This window comes from Myotis myotis, unplaced genomic scaffold (assembly GCF_014108235.1).
Source record: "Myotis myotis isolate mMyoMyo1 unplaced genomic scaffold, mMyoMyo1.p scaffold_m19_p_3, whole genome shotgun sequence".
In the NCBI taxonomy this organism is placed as follows: Eukaryota; Metazoa; Chordata; class Mammalia; order Chiroptera; family Vespertilionidae; genus Myotis; species Myotis myotis.
This window is the reverse complement of record NW_023416335.1, coordinates 150,302,484-150,318,235: the sequence shown is the minus strand read 5'-3', so window position 1 is coordinate 150,318,235 and position 15,752 is coordinate 150,302,484. Positions and strand designations below refer to the sequence as shown.

Sequence of the window (15,752 nt, the reverse complement as noted above, 5' to 3'; positions counted from 1 at the left end):
GTTGACCTTATGATGCTCCCTAGATCCTTCCTAGGTAGCTAATGGGCTGTGGGAGGTGCAGCAAGTGCTGCCAAAACAAGTGAAACTCACAAGAATATTGTAACTATGGCGACCACTACCTTGTTTACCTTTGACTATAAAATAAAGGCTCAGCTTGCTTGTGGATCTCTCTCTGTGGCCTCAGCCAGGCACAGGAAGATCCACCTAGACCCAGCTTATTCTCTCTGTCTGTCATTTCTTCATCCTTTTGCCGCCCTCACTCAGGCTTTCAAACCCTTGGCTGAGCTGGCTCAGCACAGGTATAACCGTATTATGATAACATGATAATACTGTACAGGTGATAAAAATGCATAGAAAAATCTCCAGGACATGTTAAGTTTTTTAATAGCAGGTTGCAGGACATATGCATAGTATAGTCCAATTTGTGCAAAACAGGGCTGTATATTTGCCTATGTATTTATACAAATACTTGGAATAAAAAAAACAGAGTGCTATCCATCAGCTGTTTCCAGTGGTTGCCTCTGGGAAGGAGAATATGTAGAGTTAGTAAGCTGGTAAAGAAAGACTTTCACACTTTCACCTTTCACTTCAAACATTTCTGAGCTGTTTGATTGTTCTACAATTAAATTTTATTCAAGTATGGCTTGTGTTCATAATTAAAGGAAATAGTTTTACAAGACTTTGAAAACCACTGGGTTAGATAATGGTGCTAATGACACCATGAGTATCTATATGCCTTTCTCCTACTGAGGCAAGTTAAGTACCACATAGAGAAAAGCTCTGTCTGGCAAAGATGGTATCTGCCGAACCCCAGCCAGATTTTGCAATCACATATGCCATTTGTCACAGTCACATCAGGTGGGAGAGTGGTTTCTTGCTCCCAGCTCACAGCATGTGTCTAATTGGCAGTTTAGTGGCTTTTTCCTTTGTTCTTTGTGTTAAACCAGACCATACAATTTATCCATTTACAGTACACAATCCAATGGTTCTTATATTGAAAGGGCTGTGAAACCATCACCACACCAATTTAAGATCATTGTTATCACACTAAAAAAGAAGTCCCTTACCCATTTATAGTCATGCCTCTTCCCTCCTCCCATCCTCTGCAAACTATAAATCTATTTTTTTTTGTCTCTTTAGATTTACCTATTCTGGAAGTTTTATGTAAATGGAATCATACAATATGTGACTTTTTTGGTCTGGCTTTTTTCGGTTCACATAATGTTTTTAAGATTTAACCATGTTGTAGCATGTGTCAGTGCATCATTCCTTTTTATTGCTGAGTAATATTCCACATTTTGTTTATCCATTCACCAGTTGATGGGCATTTGTGTTGTTTTCACTCTTTGGCTATTGTGAATAATGCTGCTATCCATATTCATGCATAAGTTACCAATGTTTTCATTTCTCTTGGTAATCTAGGAGTGATATTACAGGGTCATACAGAAAATCCTTTTGAGGAACTGCTAGACTATTTTCCAAAGAGGCTGTCCCATTTTACATTACCACCAGCAATATATGAGTGTTCAAATTTCTCCATGCCCTTGCCAAAACTACTTTTAGCTGTCTTTGATCATAGTCATCTTAATGGGGGTGAAGTAGTTGCCATATTTTCTTGTGTCTTTGAGAATGACCAGCTGTATTAATTAGGTTTCTGCTACAATAGCATTGCATCACAAAACCTCCTCAAACTTCAGTGGCTTCAACCACAAGCATCTATTTCTCCCTCATGGGTTTGCACATTGAGTATGGCTCTATGGGTTTGGTTGGGCATTAGTCCTGATTTATTTTATGAATATTTATCCTAGGACCAGGGAGTATTCTTTTCATAAGTAAGCTTACTAGCAGAACCTGAAACATAAATATTCTAGCCTAAAACTGGCACATGTCATTTCTGCTCTCAAACCATTGTCCAAAAAATTCATGTCACCAAACTCAGCTTCAGTGGACCTGGTAAGTGAACTTGGCTTACAGTGGCAAAGAGCAAGAGTGTATAATTTTCTTAACTATGAAAGTAAAGAGTTGGAAACAATAATCCAATCTATTTTATTACTCAACCCTTTTTCTCCAGTTCTATCTTCTTTCCTGTTTTCCATCACGGCTTAGCCATTATCACTCCAAATTCAGTATATGTCAAATCTCAGCAATCCTCTTCATCTTTAAATAACTCCTCCTCCCAACTTCTCCATCTGGACAACAATACACAAATATAAAATTGCTAAAAACTAAAAATATTAGAGTGCTTTCTCCCATCAAGCCTATTTCTTTTTAAATCAAATGCTGCTAGCTTCTACCCAATAATATTTTCCTCTTCTTTCTTAAAAAAACAAAAACAACCTAATTTTATTCAGAGTAGCAATGTGCTTTTTCCCAGCCTCCTTCTTTTGCGAGTGAGGTTGGCCCTGTGGTAAAAATCTGCTGTGGATTTCTGGAAAAGTTTGGTTTCTTTGTCATTTTCTTCTTCTTACTATTGTCTAGAAGGGAGATGAGATGAGATGTGGAGTGGGCATATTTTAGCCATGAGGTGGCCACATAGATGAAAGCCACATGCGCAGAACTGGGGTACAAAATGGAAGAAGAAACGGGAACACTGATAACAACCTGGAGATCTGCTCTACCAGGCTTGACCACTTCTGGAATCTTTGTTACATCGTGCTCTTGTGTAATAATGGATCAGTGTCTCTACATTAACTATCAAATAACTTAGAAATGTTTTAATTTGATAATTAAGATGTTCCAAAGTCTTATGTAAACTTCTAATCTTTCATCTCATGGTGATTCTTTGTCCTTCTCTGCCCTGTCCTGTGCCCTACCTGGAGGCTGATGCTGGCGGTTTAAGTCTCCCAGGATCCCTTGCTTGTTGCCTTGTTGAGTTTGGCCAATGGGATGCACTGGCTTAAGAAAGCAGAGCAGGAGAGAAGTCAGGGCTTTTCTTCCAACCTACTTCCTGTGTGGGTGCCTCTTCTCTGGCAGTGGTCACACACCTCCCGGACCTCAGCTCCTACCAGGTCACCCCTCCTCCAGGGCTCTCACTAGGGCCTGTAACACAAATTCCCCTGCTTGCCCCTTCATCCCTAGAGTGTTGAATGGCTCTCCAGTATTGCTAGTGTCTGGCTGCCTCAACGTTCCTTGTTTGTTCCTATGACTCTGGCCAATATCTTCACGTGGTCCTCTCAGTAAAGTGCCTTCGCGAGAACCATCTGCAGTGAATTGTTTCCAGCTGGCATCTGACTAATGTAGTAAAACCTTTCTTGGTATATGCGTTTGCATTTCAGCAACTTTTCTCATAATCCCTTTGCCTGAAATCCCTTTCCTCCCACCTCCATGTCTAGCTGTCCTTCAAGGCCCTCTCAAACACCACTGCTCCCGAGTAGCCTCCCTAATCCCCACACCATGGAAATCTCTTCTCTCCTTGAACTCACTCAGCACGTACTTGAGAGTGATTATCTTTCTCTGCTTTAAATTATAGTGACTTATGTACATGCAACTCTGGCCAGTTTGTAAATTCTTTGAAGTCTGAACCCACACCCAGGTCTGGTTTGTTTTTGTTTTTCTCCCACTCCTTTGGGTTCTTCCCTGAACTTTGCCTCTTTCCCAAAAAACACCTGAAACAAGGCTTGGTACCAAATGGCTGTTCTATCATTTTTTTAAAAATACTTTCATTGCTACTTATTGCTGCTTCTTATTGTATTATAGTAGATATCAGTTACTGATTTATCACAAAGTATGATTTGCAAAAAATTATGAAAATTATGGCACAGACTAAAATTTCCCATTGGTGATAATGCATTTAAAATATGCAATCGTCATTCACTTCTGATATATATGTATGTATGTATGCATGCGTGTGTGTGTGTATGTATATATATATATATATATATATATATATATATATATATATAAAGGAATTTTATTTTTATTTAAAAGTTTCCAGGTGATAAACCTGGTTTTCTTTCAATATTTTTGGGGGGGTATCAAAGAAAAAAATTAACATGGGGCAAATACTCATTTGTAACTGAGGCTATCTCCAACTTGGAATCAGAGTTATAGAGTTATCTTCTAATCTGGTCTTTTTAAGCTCTATTCTGAGAAACTCTAAAGGGTCTTTCCAGGAGTGGGTATAGATTGAGAAGTCCTCAGGAGGCTTTCACTGGAAGAAAGGGTTCCAGTCTTTAAAAAGAGTGAGAACAGCCCTAACCGTTTGGCTCAGTGGATAGAGCATCAGTCTGTGGACTGAAGGGTCCCAGGTTTGATTTCAGTCAAGGGCATGTACCTTAGTTGCGGGCACATCCCCAGTAGGGGGTGTACAGAAGGCAGCTGATTGATGTTTCTCTCTCATCGATGTTTCTAGTTCTCTATCCCTCTCCCTTCCTCTCTGTAAAAAAAATCAATAAAATATATTGAGAACAATTTCTCTAATCTCACCTCCCACTCCAAACATCCACACAATGTCCCTCTGTTTAGTGGCTAAGTCTCTGCTTAAACATCACTAACTGGAAATTTACTCACTACATAATACAATTATACAGTATGTTTTTAAACAACCCTAACTTTGGAATGTTCTATCTTATATTTGGCTGCAATCTGGCTACTCATTATTCTCTTACTTGAATCAATAAAGAATATATCCAAATGCACTTCCTCAAAATGGCAGTACTCTGATGGTAATCATATTGCCACAAATCTCTCTTTAGGCTAAAATCCCCTTTCCTTACAATGGTCTTCATAGAATATGTTTGAAACACCCACTTTGGTCACATGTTATTTGTCAAAATCCCTCTTAAAACATGATGGCTAGAACTGAAAATAATTTTCCTGATGTATATTGATAAGGGCACAATAGAGTGATATGATTACCTTTATTTTGGGTATTTAAAAGCCCTGTTACAAGTACTGCAAGTATCTAGTCTGGCATGTAAGGAGCTTATAAGTTGCCACTCTATTCTAAGGAAAAAGCTGAAAAAGAAGTCTTCTGGGATGCAAAAGAGAAGGGAAACCACAGCACAAACAGCTGCCTCAAAAATTGGAGAGACAGGTGAGTACAGAGAATCGCAACATTGCAGAGCTGAAATCACTGCAGAATCAACACTGGGGTAAGGAAACCTGAGCTGTAATTGTTATGTAATAAGATAAGAAAAGGAAATAAAAAGTATACACATTGGGAAGAATAAAAAACCCGTCTTTACATATGGCATGATTATCTATGTAGAAAATTCAAAACAATTGACCAAAACACTCCTGGAACTAATAAGTGATTACAGCAAGATTGCAGATATAAGGTTAATATATAAGTTAATCACTTTCCTATATAACAGCAATGAACAAGTGGAATTTGAAACTAAAACTCTTTACTATTTATATTAGCACACCCAAAAATGAAATACTTAAGTATAAATCTAACAAAATATGTACAAGATCTACATGAAGAAAACTATAAAACCCTGATGAAAGATATCAAAGAAGTACATAAATGAAGAGGTATTCTATGTTCATGAATTGGGAAGACTCAATATAATAAAGATGCTAGTGTTTCTAACTTGGTCTATAGATTTTACATAATACTTATCAAAATCACAGCAAGTTATTTTGTGGATATTAACACTCTTGTTCTAAAGTTTACAGGGAGAAGCAAAAGACCCAGAATAACCAACTCAATATCGAATGAAGAGTACAAAGTCAGAGAACTAACACTAAGCAACTTTAAGATTTACTATAAAGTTACAGCAATCAAAACAGTATGATATTCACAAAAGAATAGATACCTTGATGGAACAGAACAAAGAGCATAGAAACAGACCCACACAAATATAGCTGATTTTTTACAAAGAAGCAAAGCAAATATGATGGAGCATAGATAGTACTTTCCCAGAAGTACTTTTCAAAGACTTGCTTATACTTCATTGAGTACCCCACTCTAGAAGGGAGGCTGGGAAATGTAGTTTTACAGTTGGGCATATTGCCATACTCAACACTGTAGGTGTTCTTTTATTAAATTAGAAGGGCGGAATGGATATTAGGTATAAACCTAGCAATATCACTTCTTAGGTGTATTTTTTTTTTCTTTTGCTAAATTTTAAAAAAATTGAGGCATAGTTGACATATAACATTGTATTAGTTTCAGGTGTGCAACACAATGACTTGATATTTGTATCTGCTTCTTAATCTTATATGTAATACTAGGAATTATTTTTAAGTCACTTTTCCACCTTATACTGGTATAGCTGATTTCCTCCCCTCTTATAAAACTAATTACATACCTCATACTCATCTTTTTAAATTGCAGTATAGCATAAGATCTTTTTGAATCTTAATTTGGGCATCAATAGAGTAAGCTATCCCTTCTACCTTTAGGATATCTGAAAATTATAAAATTATGCCAAGATCCTGATAGAAGAGACCACCTTTGAAGTTAATGTCAGCAGAATGGAATGCATAACATCCAAGCTATATTTCTTCATCTTTTCACAAGGATGTCATAAAAATTTTTATCAAATGCTTACTTAATTCCAGGTGTTCTTATCTATATATCTATCTATATCTATATATCTATGTCTATGTCTATTTGTATCTATCTATCTATCTATCTATCTATCATCTATCATCTATCTAGATATATGCCATAGGAAACAATGGAACACTAGAATATTCACTGACCTGAAAAAATATTCATGAGGCATTTTTTACACAAAAATAGACATGCTTAGAGAGAGGAAAGGAGGGAGGAAGGAAGGGAGGGAGAGAGGGAGGGGGAGGGAGAGAGGGAGAGAGAAACATCTAAGCCATTTCGGACAGGTTACAATGCATTTTATATTACATTTTGATAAGAAAAAAAGATAATAAAGATAACTGATTTTAATATATTTTATTGATTTTCTACAGAGAGGAAGGGAGAGGGATAGAGAGTTAGAAACATTGATGAGAGAGAAACATCGATCAGCTGCCTCCAGCACACCTCCCGCTGGGGATGTGCCCGCAACCCAGGTACATGCCCTTGACCAGAATCGAACCTGGGACCTTTCAGTCCGCAGGCCGATGCTCTATCCACTGAGCCAAACCAGTTAGGGCAAGATAACTGATTTTAAAAAGAGAAATTCTCCTAGAAGCATTGCAGAGAGTGGATTTTTTAAATGTAAGACTGAAGGCTAGGAAACTAGGAAGAAAGACATTGCAGTTATCTAAATGAGAAATGGAGAGAGCTCTAAAGCAGTGACAGTGGAGGTGGAGAGCAGACAGATTCAAGAAATAGTTAGAAGGCAGAAGTGGAAGGACTTGGTGATCATTTGAGGTGGAAAGAGAATGAGGATCTAGAGTGAATCCCAGGTAAGAGTGGTTTCTAGTGAATCAAAGCACCCATTTGAGTTATTAATTTGGCTGAGGTAAAAGGAGAGAGAGAGAGAGAGAGAGAGAGAGAGAGAGAGAGAGAGAGAGAGAGAGAGAGAGATTTTACTCATAAATCTGTAATTAGGGCAGGACTTAGCAAGAGTCTCTCCACTCTGATCCACTTCGCATCAGCTTGGGAGTGGTTTAGAGGTAGGGATTTGGGGGACCCGGAATTATCTGAATGTGTGACCTCTCCCTATGTGTTTCCAGCATGGTGGCTTAAGGAATTCTGAGGTATTGAGATAGGTAGAGGCAGATGATAGGTGACAGATAAATAGGTGATAGATAGATTATAGATCAAGAAGAGAAAGGGAGAGAAGGACAGAGGAAAGGTGGAAAGCATTGCAAGGTGACATGTTTTCATGCTGGCCATTGCTTCACTACGAGCCCAAAGAGACACAGTGAGAGGCTTGGTGGGTGGGTGTGGTGCAACGACTTGGGACATCTCCAGAAAAATGATATATGTAATTTGTTTTTTGGAAGCAGTCCATTAGATGGAGAAAGGAGGGGAACTTTATTGACCAGATCCCTCTTGTATCAGTTTTCTATTACTGTATAACAAAATTACCACAAACTCTATGACTTAAATACCATTAAAATATCCATTTATTAGCTCACAGGTTTGTGATTCAGAGTATGGCATGGCTGGGGCCTCAGCTGGGGGTATGGTGAGGCCGAAATCAAGGTATTGCCCCAACTGAGTGTTCTTCTGGATGCTCTGGGGAAGACTCCACTTTTCAAGCTTATTCTTGTCAGCAGAATTCTGTTCCTGTGGTTCTAAAAAGAAGGTCCGGTTTCCTTCTTGGCTGTTACCTGGGGCTTCCTTCAGCTCCTATAGGCTGCCCACATCCTTTGCCATGACTCCTCTCTATCTTCATACCAATAATGGTGAATCAAATCCTCTTGAGCTCCAAATCTTTTTAACTTCTTCCCCTAAAACCAGCTACAGAAAACCCTTTGCTTTAAAAGTATAGATAGGATTAGGTCAAGCTCACCTGGGTAATTTTATTATCTTAAGGTCAACTGAAACATAGCCTGACGACAGGAGTAAAATCCATTATATGGTGTAGTCCCAGGGAATATGCATATCACGTATACCAGCCGGGCGGGAAATCTTAGGGGCCATTCTGCCTACCACCCCTCCCATCCCTAAATCTGATGTAAAAGCCCATGTTCCTCCTGTCTTCAAAGCTGCTTGATAGTATATTAGACCAAGGTTGTTTGGGGCTGACAGTATAATGTCAACAGATGCGAGACAGAAATGAAATCATTCCACTTTGGTTCTGCTTCCATGACTTCCATCCAGAAGAATGTCCTGTGAATTCTAGCACATTGTGGGTACTCAATAAATATTTGCTGAATGAACTATGGATTGGATAGAGGAGAATAAATATTTGTAATAGTAGATTAAAGGTTTAACCTAAGAGGTAAATAGATTTTAAATGATTACCTCACTGTTTCAAAAGAGATTCTTTCCAGTTCTGAATGAATTACATTCCTGAGTCCTGAGAGAAAAATAGGTGAGATTATTGCAAAACCAACTCAATCTCTCTTTGTTGAATAAGTGAGTGGACAAATTCATTTTGTTTGGTGATCTGCCTGTGGGACCAGAAAGCTTATTCTCCACACCTCTCTCATTACCAACCATCAGAATATTAACTTGACAGCATATATTCTTTCTTGGTGATACTGTAGGAAAGCTCTTAGAGATGATCTCTCCTACAGCTCATTAAATACAAAGCATATTTAAAAGATACAATCTCTAAAACGGTGAGCTTGAGCAGTACAAGTGAATTCATGTTAAAGCACCGGAAATATTTTTCAGAAATATATATTTACCTTATACTATACTGAGCTTCTATATACTATACATTCACACATGTATTTTTGTATGTGCTATGCATTGTTCCATAAATGTTAGTTATAGTTTTTCTATGGCCCTATATAGATTCACTTTCAAAAATCTGGTTATAATAAACCTGTTTAATTACATATAAAACACATCCATCCAAGATTAATTCAATCAATTTTAATCTGAGAGAATTCTTATTCTTTAATTTATGAATATATTTATGTATAAATATAATGTAATAAATTGTAGTGTGAGAACTTCAACCACTTCATCACAGATACATCTTCCTTTAGTCCAAATAATTTTGAGGATATTTTAACATATGTAATGCTTTTCTCATCCTGTGGAACATTTGTAAAATGGTAACTTAGTAAGAGTAATTTTGTCATAGCAATCAATTAGTAAGTACCAAAAGTCTATTATGAATGGCATTAGAAATACTACCTATTTCAATGGAACTTATGTGCAATCTATACTAATAAAAGGGTAATATGCTAATTAGACTGGGAGACCTTCCAGGAGACCTTTTGGACATCCTTCTAGTCTAGACAAAGCCATGGTGGCAGGGCCGAGGCAGAGGCAGTTAGGGGCGATCAGGCCAGGAGGGGAGGGCAGTTGGGGGCGATCAGGCTGGCAGTGGGGGGGGGCAGTTGGGGGCGAGCAGGCCAGTGGGGGGGCAGTTGGGGGCGAGCAGGCCGGCAGGCAGAGTGGTTAGGGGTGATCAGGCAGGCAGGCAGGCAGGTGAGCAGTTAGGAGCCAGCAGTCCCGGATTGTGAGAAGGATGTCCGACTGCTGGTTTATGGGCCTAAACCAGCAGTTGGATATCCCCCGAGGGGTCCTAGATTGGAGAGGGTGCAGGCTGGATTGAGGGACACCAACCCCCATGCATGAATTTCATGCACTAGGCCACTAGTTTACATATAAACAGGACACAGAGAACAAGGTAGTATATACATGCCTTTTAGAGATGAGGACCTGGAGATACAGAGATGATAAATGATTGACCAAAGGCTGCAGAGCTGGTTTAGTGAAGTCATGAGGAACCCAGGTCTCACAACTATCTAATTCAGCGTCATTGATACATGTTACACTACAACCCACACTAAGAAATATACTTCACATACATGTATTCCTCTGATTCATGGTGCTATTGATTATAAAATACATCAGTATTACATATACCACTAAAATGGAAAAGACACTGTCTAGTAAGTGATAACGCAGTGCTAAGATACACTGCACTCTAAGATGCATCCCAGTTTCCAAAGTGTAAAAAGGTGAAAAAAAGCATCTGAATACAACTTTTACACACACATGTAAAACAGAACTTCTACATGTGATATTATCTACTGCATTCATTTTATTGTTTCTAAATGATGTTATGAGTCCACTGAGCTCACTTTACCACCGACTAATGAGGAGACCCAATCTAAACACTAAATCATGTATTGCAGATAATAAGAAATCTTTAACATACACAACCAAGGTGCTAACTGTTCAGTTTGATAGTAAGTGCAGAAGAAGAAGAAAAATAGTTTTATGTGGATAAAAACCACCTGGAAAGTTTTCAAATTAGAAATAAGAGTTTAGCCCTGAAATATGTTGAGATACAGAAGTGGAAGTGAACAACTGAGCAACTTAAAAACCAAAACCTCAAATGTAAAAAAAAAAAATCCATTCTTTAAATGAAAATACAACCATTTAACTTAAGATATATAAAACTTAAAAGATGAAAACAAATTTGAATATCTTCCTTACAGAAAATACACAGAAACCTGAAAAAATTAAATAGAAAACTATTTAGACAAAACTTGGTGCAATATTTCCCCCCTATTCTTGTTATAAATTCAAAAGGGGTTAAACAGTCTGATAGCTGACAAGAGCCTGAAAACAAGTGCCTGGACAGTCTCCCAACCCCAATTCTTCGATGCTTTTCTTAGTCAAGGATTAATAATAAAAAAATAATAACATTTTGGAATCCCCCTCCTTGCAGGCCTTTGTGATATTAAAAAATCAAACAAACAAAGAAAAAAAAAAAAACCAAGGGTATAATGTACCCAGTATAAAAGTTGCTGGCTGAAATCAATGATCCCTTTCACAGTGGCTCTCGGAACTGTATCTATAGTCCCTGCAAAAAGGAAGCAAACAAAAACATACCCAGAAGCCCATTTAGCATGTGTATGTAAAATGTGCACACCCCGGTGCGAATGTAATCCCATGAAAAAAGCGTGCAAACTTGGCAGTTAGGCAATGTCACTGCAATAGTTAGCACTCGAAATTTCAAACCCTTTGATGAAGATACCATCTTTCAGCCCAGCCCTGGCAGAAAACCTTTGATTCCTGTTAGACCCTCCCTCCCCAGTCAGCTGCTGGGCTCCATCCGGAGGGACGGGGGCTCTCCCTCTCTATCACAGCTAAGCGTTCCCAGACCCAGGAGAAACCCTGGGTTTCTGCAGGGCACTCAACGTGCAGCTAAGCGTCCCAGCTCTGCAAAGGGCAGCTGGAAATGGATTTAAAATGGCAACGCGGACCAATCAGCGCTGCCTCGCCGCAGCAGACATTTAAGCGCACCTCCTCCACAAGCTCAGCGGAACCTGGCTATGCCTAACTCCCTGCTAGGGCTGTGAAGTAGGCGTTTTTATTCCACGGTGGTCTGTACTTTTTTTTTCGGGGAGGGGGGGAAATTCTTCCTCGGGTGAAAGTTTTTATTTTGGAATTAATCCAAAATAATTTTAGGTTTGATGTGTGAAAATCTAAACCTATTTTGTTGTTGTTGTTATTCAAGGATGAAAAGAGGCACATTTTAAAATGTACTCCACCTTTTTTAAGCTGGCCTTAGGTCATTATGTTCACATAACTCTGAAACAGATTAAGCTATAAAATTAGGACTTAGCAGAAAGGGAGTTCCTAAGGAGAAGGTGAAATCGGGGTAAAATGAAGGGAGAGTTGGACAGTTGGCACAATTGTGATGTTAGGAAGCAGAGGAGGTCCTCGCTTGGGGTAAACCCTCCACCCTACTAGCGTCCGAACCCCGTGTGTAGCGCCACCGGGTAGGGCGGTGGGAGACTTCGCGTTGCCTCTCCTCTTTCCGGGAGAAAAAATTTCAATGAAGAGACTGGCGCGCTCGGCGGGCGTGTGTGCACTTTGTTTGCATGTGTGCATGTATCTGCTAATGTGCAGATATACATCTGCGTGCATGTGTGCATGCAAGTTCACACATGTTTACGTGTGTTTATGCATGCACGTGTCTGTGCAAGTGTGCATATGTATCTCCGTGCACGCATGTATCTGCGTGCATATCTGTGTGTTTGTGTGTGCACGCTCGCGTCGGGTCCTGCGATCTGTGATGAGGGCATTTCCAAGCAGAGCAGGGCTGCCAGGGGCCAGCTCCTACTCCTCTTCAGTTCCTTGTCACTCACAGGGACCAAGGACTCTGCGGCGCGCGCAGCTAAACTCTTCCGGCAGAGTGTTGGCTCCGCATCGTGGAGGTGCAGGTAAAGGCCAAGCCCCTAAATGGCTCTTGGGCAGTCACATTCCCGCGCCTTCCTTGGACAACCGCCCAGGGGCGACCTCGGGCGGCGGGAGGGGCGAGGCCAGCGGCGAGCCGGCTCTGGATCGCTGGCCTGTCCCTTTAACCTCGCCGCCGGGCGGGAGCACGTGAGCGCTGCTCCGGGTGGCACCCGGGCGCCGCCGCCGCCGGGGCAGTTGTATTTAGAACGCTGCCTCTGGCCCACGGCCAGGCGCCTCGGCTCGGCGGTCCGCCTGGCCTCCCTCCTCCTCTTGCTTTTCCTCCTGCGCAGCCCCCTCCCCTTTATCCGCCCACTATTAGAGGTGGGCACTACCCCCACCCCTATCCCACCGCCCCCTCCCCAAGCGCGCGCGCGCGCGCGCGCACACACACACACACACACACACACTCACACTCATCCTACTTGAATCCTGGGGCAGGAACTCAGAAAACTTCCAGCCTGGGCAGAGCGCACTTGGTGCAGACGCAGGAGCGAGCAGCCGGTCCCCCTCCAACTCTCCGGTGCCGCTGCCGCCGGCTCTCGCCTCCCGAGGAGGCGCGGTGCCACCCGCTTCTCACCCCTCCTCTGCGCTCAGTGCCCGACCCGGTCCCGGCACAATCTCCCCATCCTCCTTGGCTTTCCGACGGCCCAAGGCGCTATTTGTTTTCTCTCTCTTTTTCTTGCTCTGCGAGCGCGGAGCGGGGGGGAAGAGGAGGAGGAATTCTTTCCCCGCCTAACATTTCAAGGGACACAATTCACTCCAAGTCTCTTCCCTTTCCAAGCTGTTGCCGAAGTGCTCCCGGTGATCGCGACTCCTGCTCCCAAACCGAAAGGGGAGCCTCCCAACTTCAAACCCTCTTTTCCTTCTCCCTCGCTTTCCTCCTCCTCTCGCTACCTCCACCTTCACCTCTACCGCCACCTCCACCTCCGGCACCCACCCACCGCTGCCGCCGCCACCGGCTGCGCCTCCTTCTCTCCTCCTCCTCCTCCCCTCTTCTCTCTTTTGGCAGCCGCTGGACGTCCGGTGTTGATGGTGGCAGCGGCGGCAGCTTAAACAGCAGCCCTCGCAGCACGCCGGCGTTCGCTCCCTCTGCCGCCTTCTCCAGCCCGATCGGCTACTCTCCCGAAAGGTGCGGGGCCGATTGGGGGCAGCTGAGGCGAAGCGGCTGCAGCGGCGGTAGCGGCGGAGGCGGCGGGAGGCAGGATGAGCGCACGCGGGGAAGGCGCCGGGCAGCCGTCCACTTCAGCCCAGGGACAACCTGCCGCCCCCGCGCCCCAGAAGAGAGGACGCGGCCGACCCAGGAAGCAGCAGCAAGTCAGTACCCCGGCGGGGTGGGAGCCCCAGCCCACCTTCGCTCCCTCTGCGCGGGCCCCGCGACGCGCGGCCACTCGAACGCACGAGTCCAGTCGCCACGGCCGCCACGCGCTGCCCGCCGGCCGGGGGAGGGCTGCGGTCTCCCGTGCGCGGCTGAGCCAGGGACGCCCGCGCCCCTCCGGGCGGGGAGGCGGGGAGCCGGGCCGGGCGGCGGGAGGTGGGGTCGGGGGCAGCGCGTCCTCGGACTTTCGCTATTGTGCACCGCCCGGAGTGTAGCGGGGGCTCCTGGCGACTGGAAGCGGCCGGGGTCCGACCTTCCAGGGCTCGCGGACGCTTTCCTCACCGCTTTACAGTTGCCCCAGGGGAAGGAAGTGCGGGGGGCTAGGATGCTTTGGAGGGGCTGGAGTCCCGGGGGCCGTTCGTGGGCTCTTTCTCCCGCCATCCCGGGCTGCTAGCGGGCCCGGGTCTGCAACGCCGCAGCCGCCCCTTTGGCGCCTTCCCCAAGTGCTTGGTGGCCGGCGACTCGCGCCCTCCCGACAAAGAACGCGTGGGCCGCCCGGTCCTCTCTCTGCTCTTTAAATGCGGCGGCGCCGCCGAGGTGTCCCGGGGAAGGGGCTACCGGAGAGTCTGGGTCCGCAAGGGACGGGATTAGCTCGTTTGGCCAAGGGCGCGAAGGAAAGTAATGTCCGAGAGGGTGCACCGTAGCTAGGGTCACTTCCTCGCCCGGCGCCCGGTCTCCCTTTTGCCCCTATATCCCGCGCCTCAGAGCTTCAGACATTAAATGTGTTACTACAGGGCGATTGGCTGGGGGGTTGGGAGGGGAAGATCGAGGGGCGCCCGGGACCCCGCGGAGTGGAGGGTTTTGTCTGCGGATGCAACCAATTAAGCGTGCAGCCGGCGCTTGCAAGGCTGCGCGCAGCGCCCAGGGCGGGGGGGTTTTGTTCGCTGCAATTTCCCAGCCTTGGCGGGCAGGGCTGGAGCGGGACATGTCCATTGAGAACATTTAAACTTCGCTTCCGCGGGCTTTTAAAACTTATTCATTCCGTAGCCTTAAAGAGCTTCCTTCATGGCAAGTAGGCTGGTTAGAAAATTATCCTAGAGTCCCAAAGCCGCCCGAGAGAGAGCACGGTGGCGGTATCGAACAATGTTTGCTTGCCAGCGCGTTTTAGGAAAACGGAGAGGGTTGTACCTTTTTGAAATCATCAAAGGAAACAAGCCCCCGAGAGGCCCCCGAGTTTTCCCGCTCTGCCCAGGCGACACTTTATACCGCGTTCGGGCCGTGTTTTACACCTCCCAGCTAGTCCCTGCCTGCCCCCCCCCCGCCCTTGTTTCCCACCCGCCACCCAGCTCTCTCTAGCCCTTGTAATTCCCTCCCGCCTCCAAAAAATAATGGAAAAGAAATTGCAGTGGGGTCTGGAGGTGATTGGAGGTTTTACCTTTGAGATGAGGCTGAGTTCACAAAGAAAGGAAAATGTGTCTCCGATGTGTTTGCTCCGGATGTGCCCACTGGCGCTAGTGGTCCCACGGAAGCTGTGAGTAACCTTCCCCAGGTTCTCTCAGTAGGATGCGAATTTTCATTGGAGACTTTCATGAGTTTTAAGTTAATTAGTCTCATTTAATCACCGAATCTGAATGAAATGTAATTTGATGATTCACTGGATAAATATTTAGGAACTGGAATATTAATCATCACATT

The 15,752-nt window shown here is 43.9% G+C and overlaps 1 protein-coding gene and 1 long non-coding RNA gene across 6 annotated transcripts in view; one reads left to right on the top strand and one right to left on the bottom strand.

The window, feature by feature from the left end:
• Positions 1–7,968: 7,968 nt before the first annotated feature.
• LOC118649691 lies at positions 7,969–15,670 on the bottom strand. 3 transcript variants are annotated; one of them, XR_004965716.1, is made up of 2 exons: positions 15,493–15,670; positions 7,969–8,885 (listed from the first exon to the last, which is right to left on the bottom strand). It is a non-coding gene; the product is annotated as an uncharacterized LOC118649691 (long non-coding RNA). The 3 variants fall into 3 exon arrangements; XR_004965717.1 differs by lacking the exon at positions 15,493–15,670 and adding an exon at positions 13,154–13,271; XR_004965718.1 differs by lacking the exon at positions 15,493–15,670 and adding an exon at positions 13,165–13,257.
• The window catches only part of HMGA2 (high mobility group AT-hook 2), a 140,283-nt gene continuing 137,304 nt past the window's right edge, over positions 12,774–15,752 (top strand). Inside the window, exon 1 of one of the 3 annotated variants that reach the window (XM_036296997.1) lies at positions 12,774–14,056. In XM_036296997.1, coding sequence (XP_036152890.1) covers positions 13,946–14,056 — 111 coding nt within the window. In that variant the 5' untranslated portion in view covers positions 12,774–13,945. The remainder of the gene's footprint in view (positions 14,057–15,752) is intronic. The other 2 variants (XM_036296998.1, XM_036296999.1) reach the window with 2 other exon arrangements.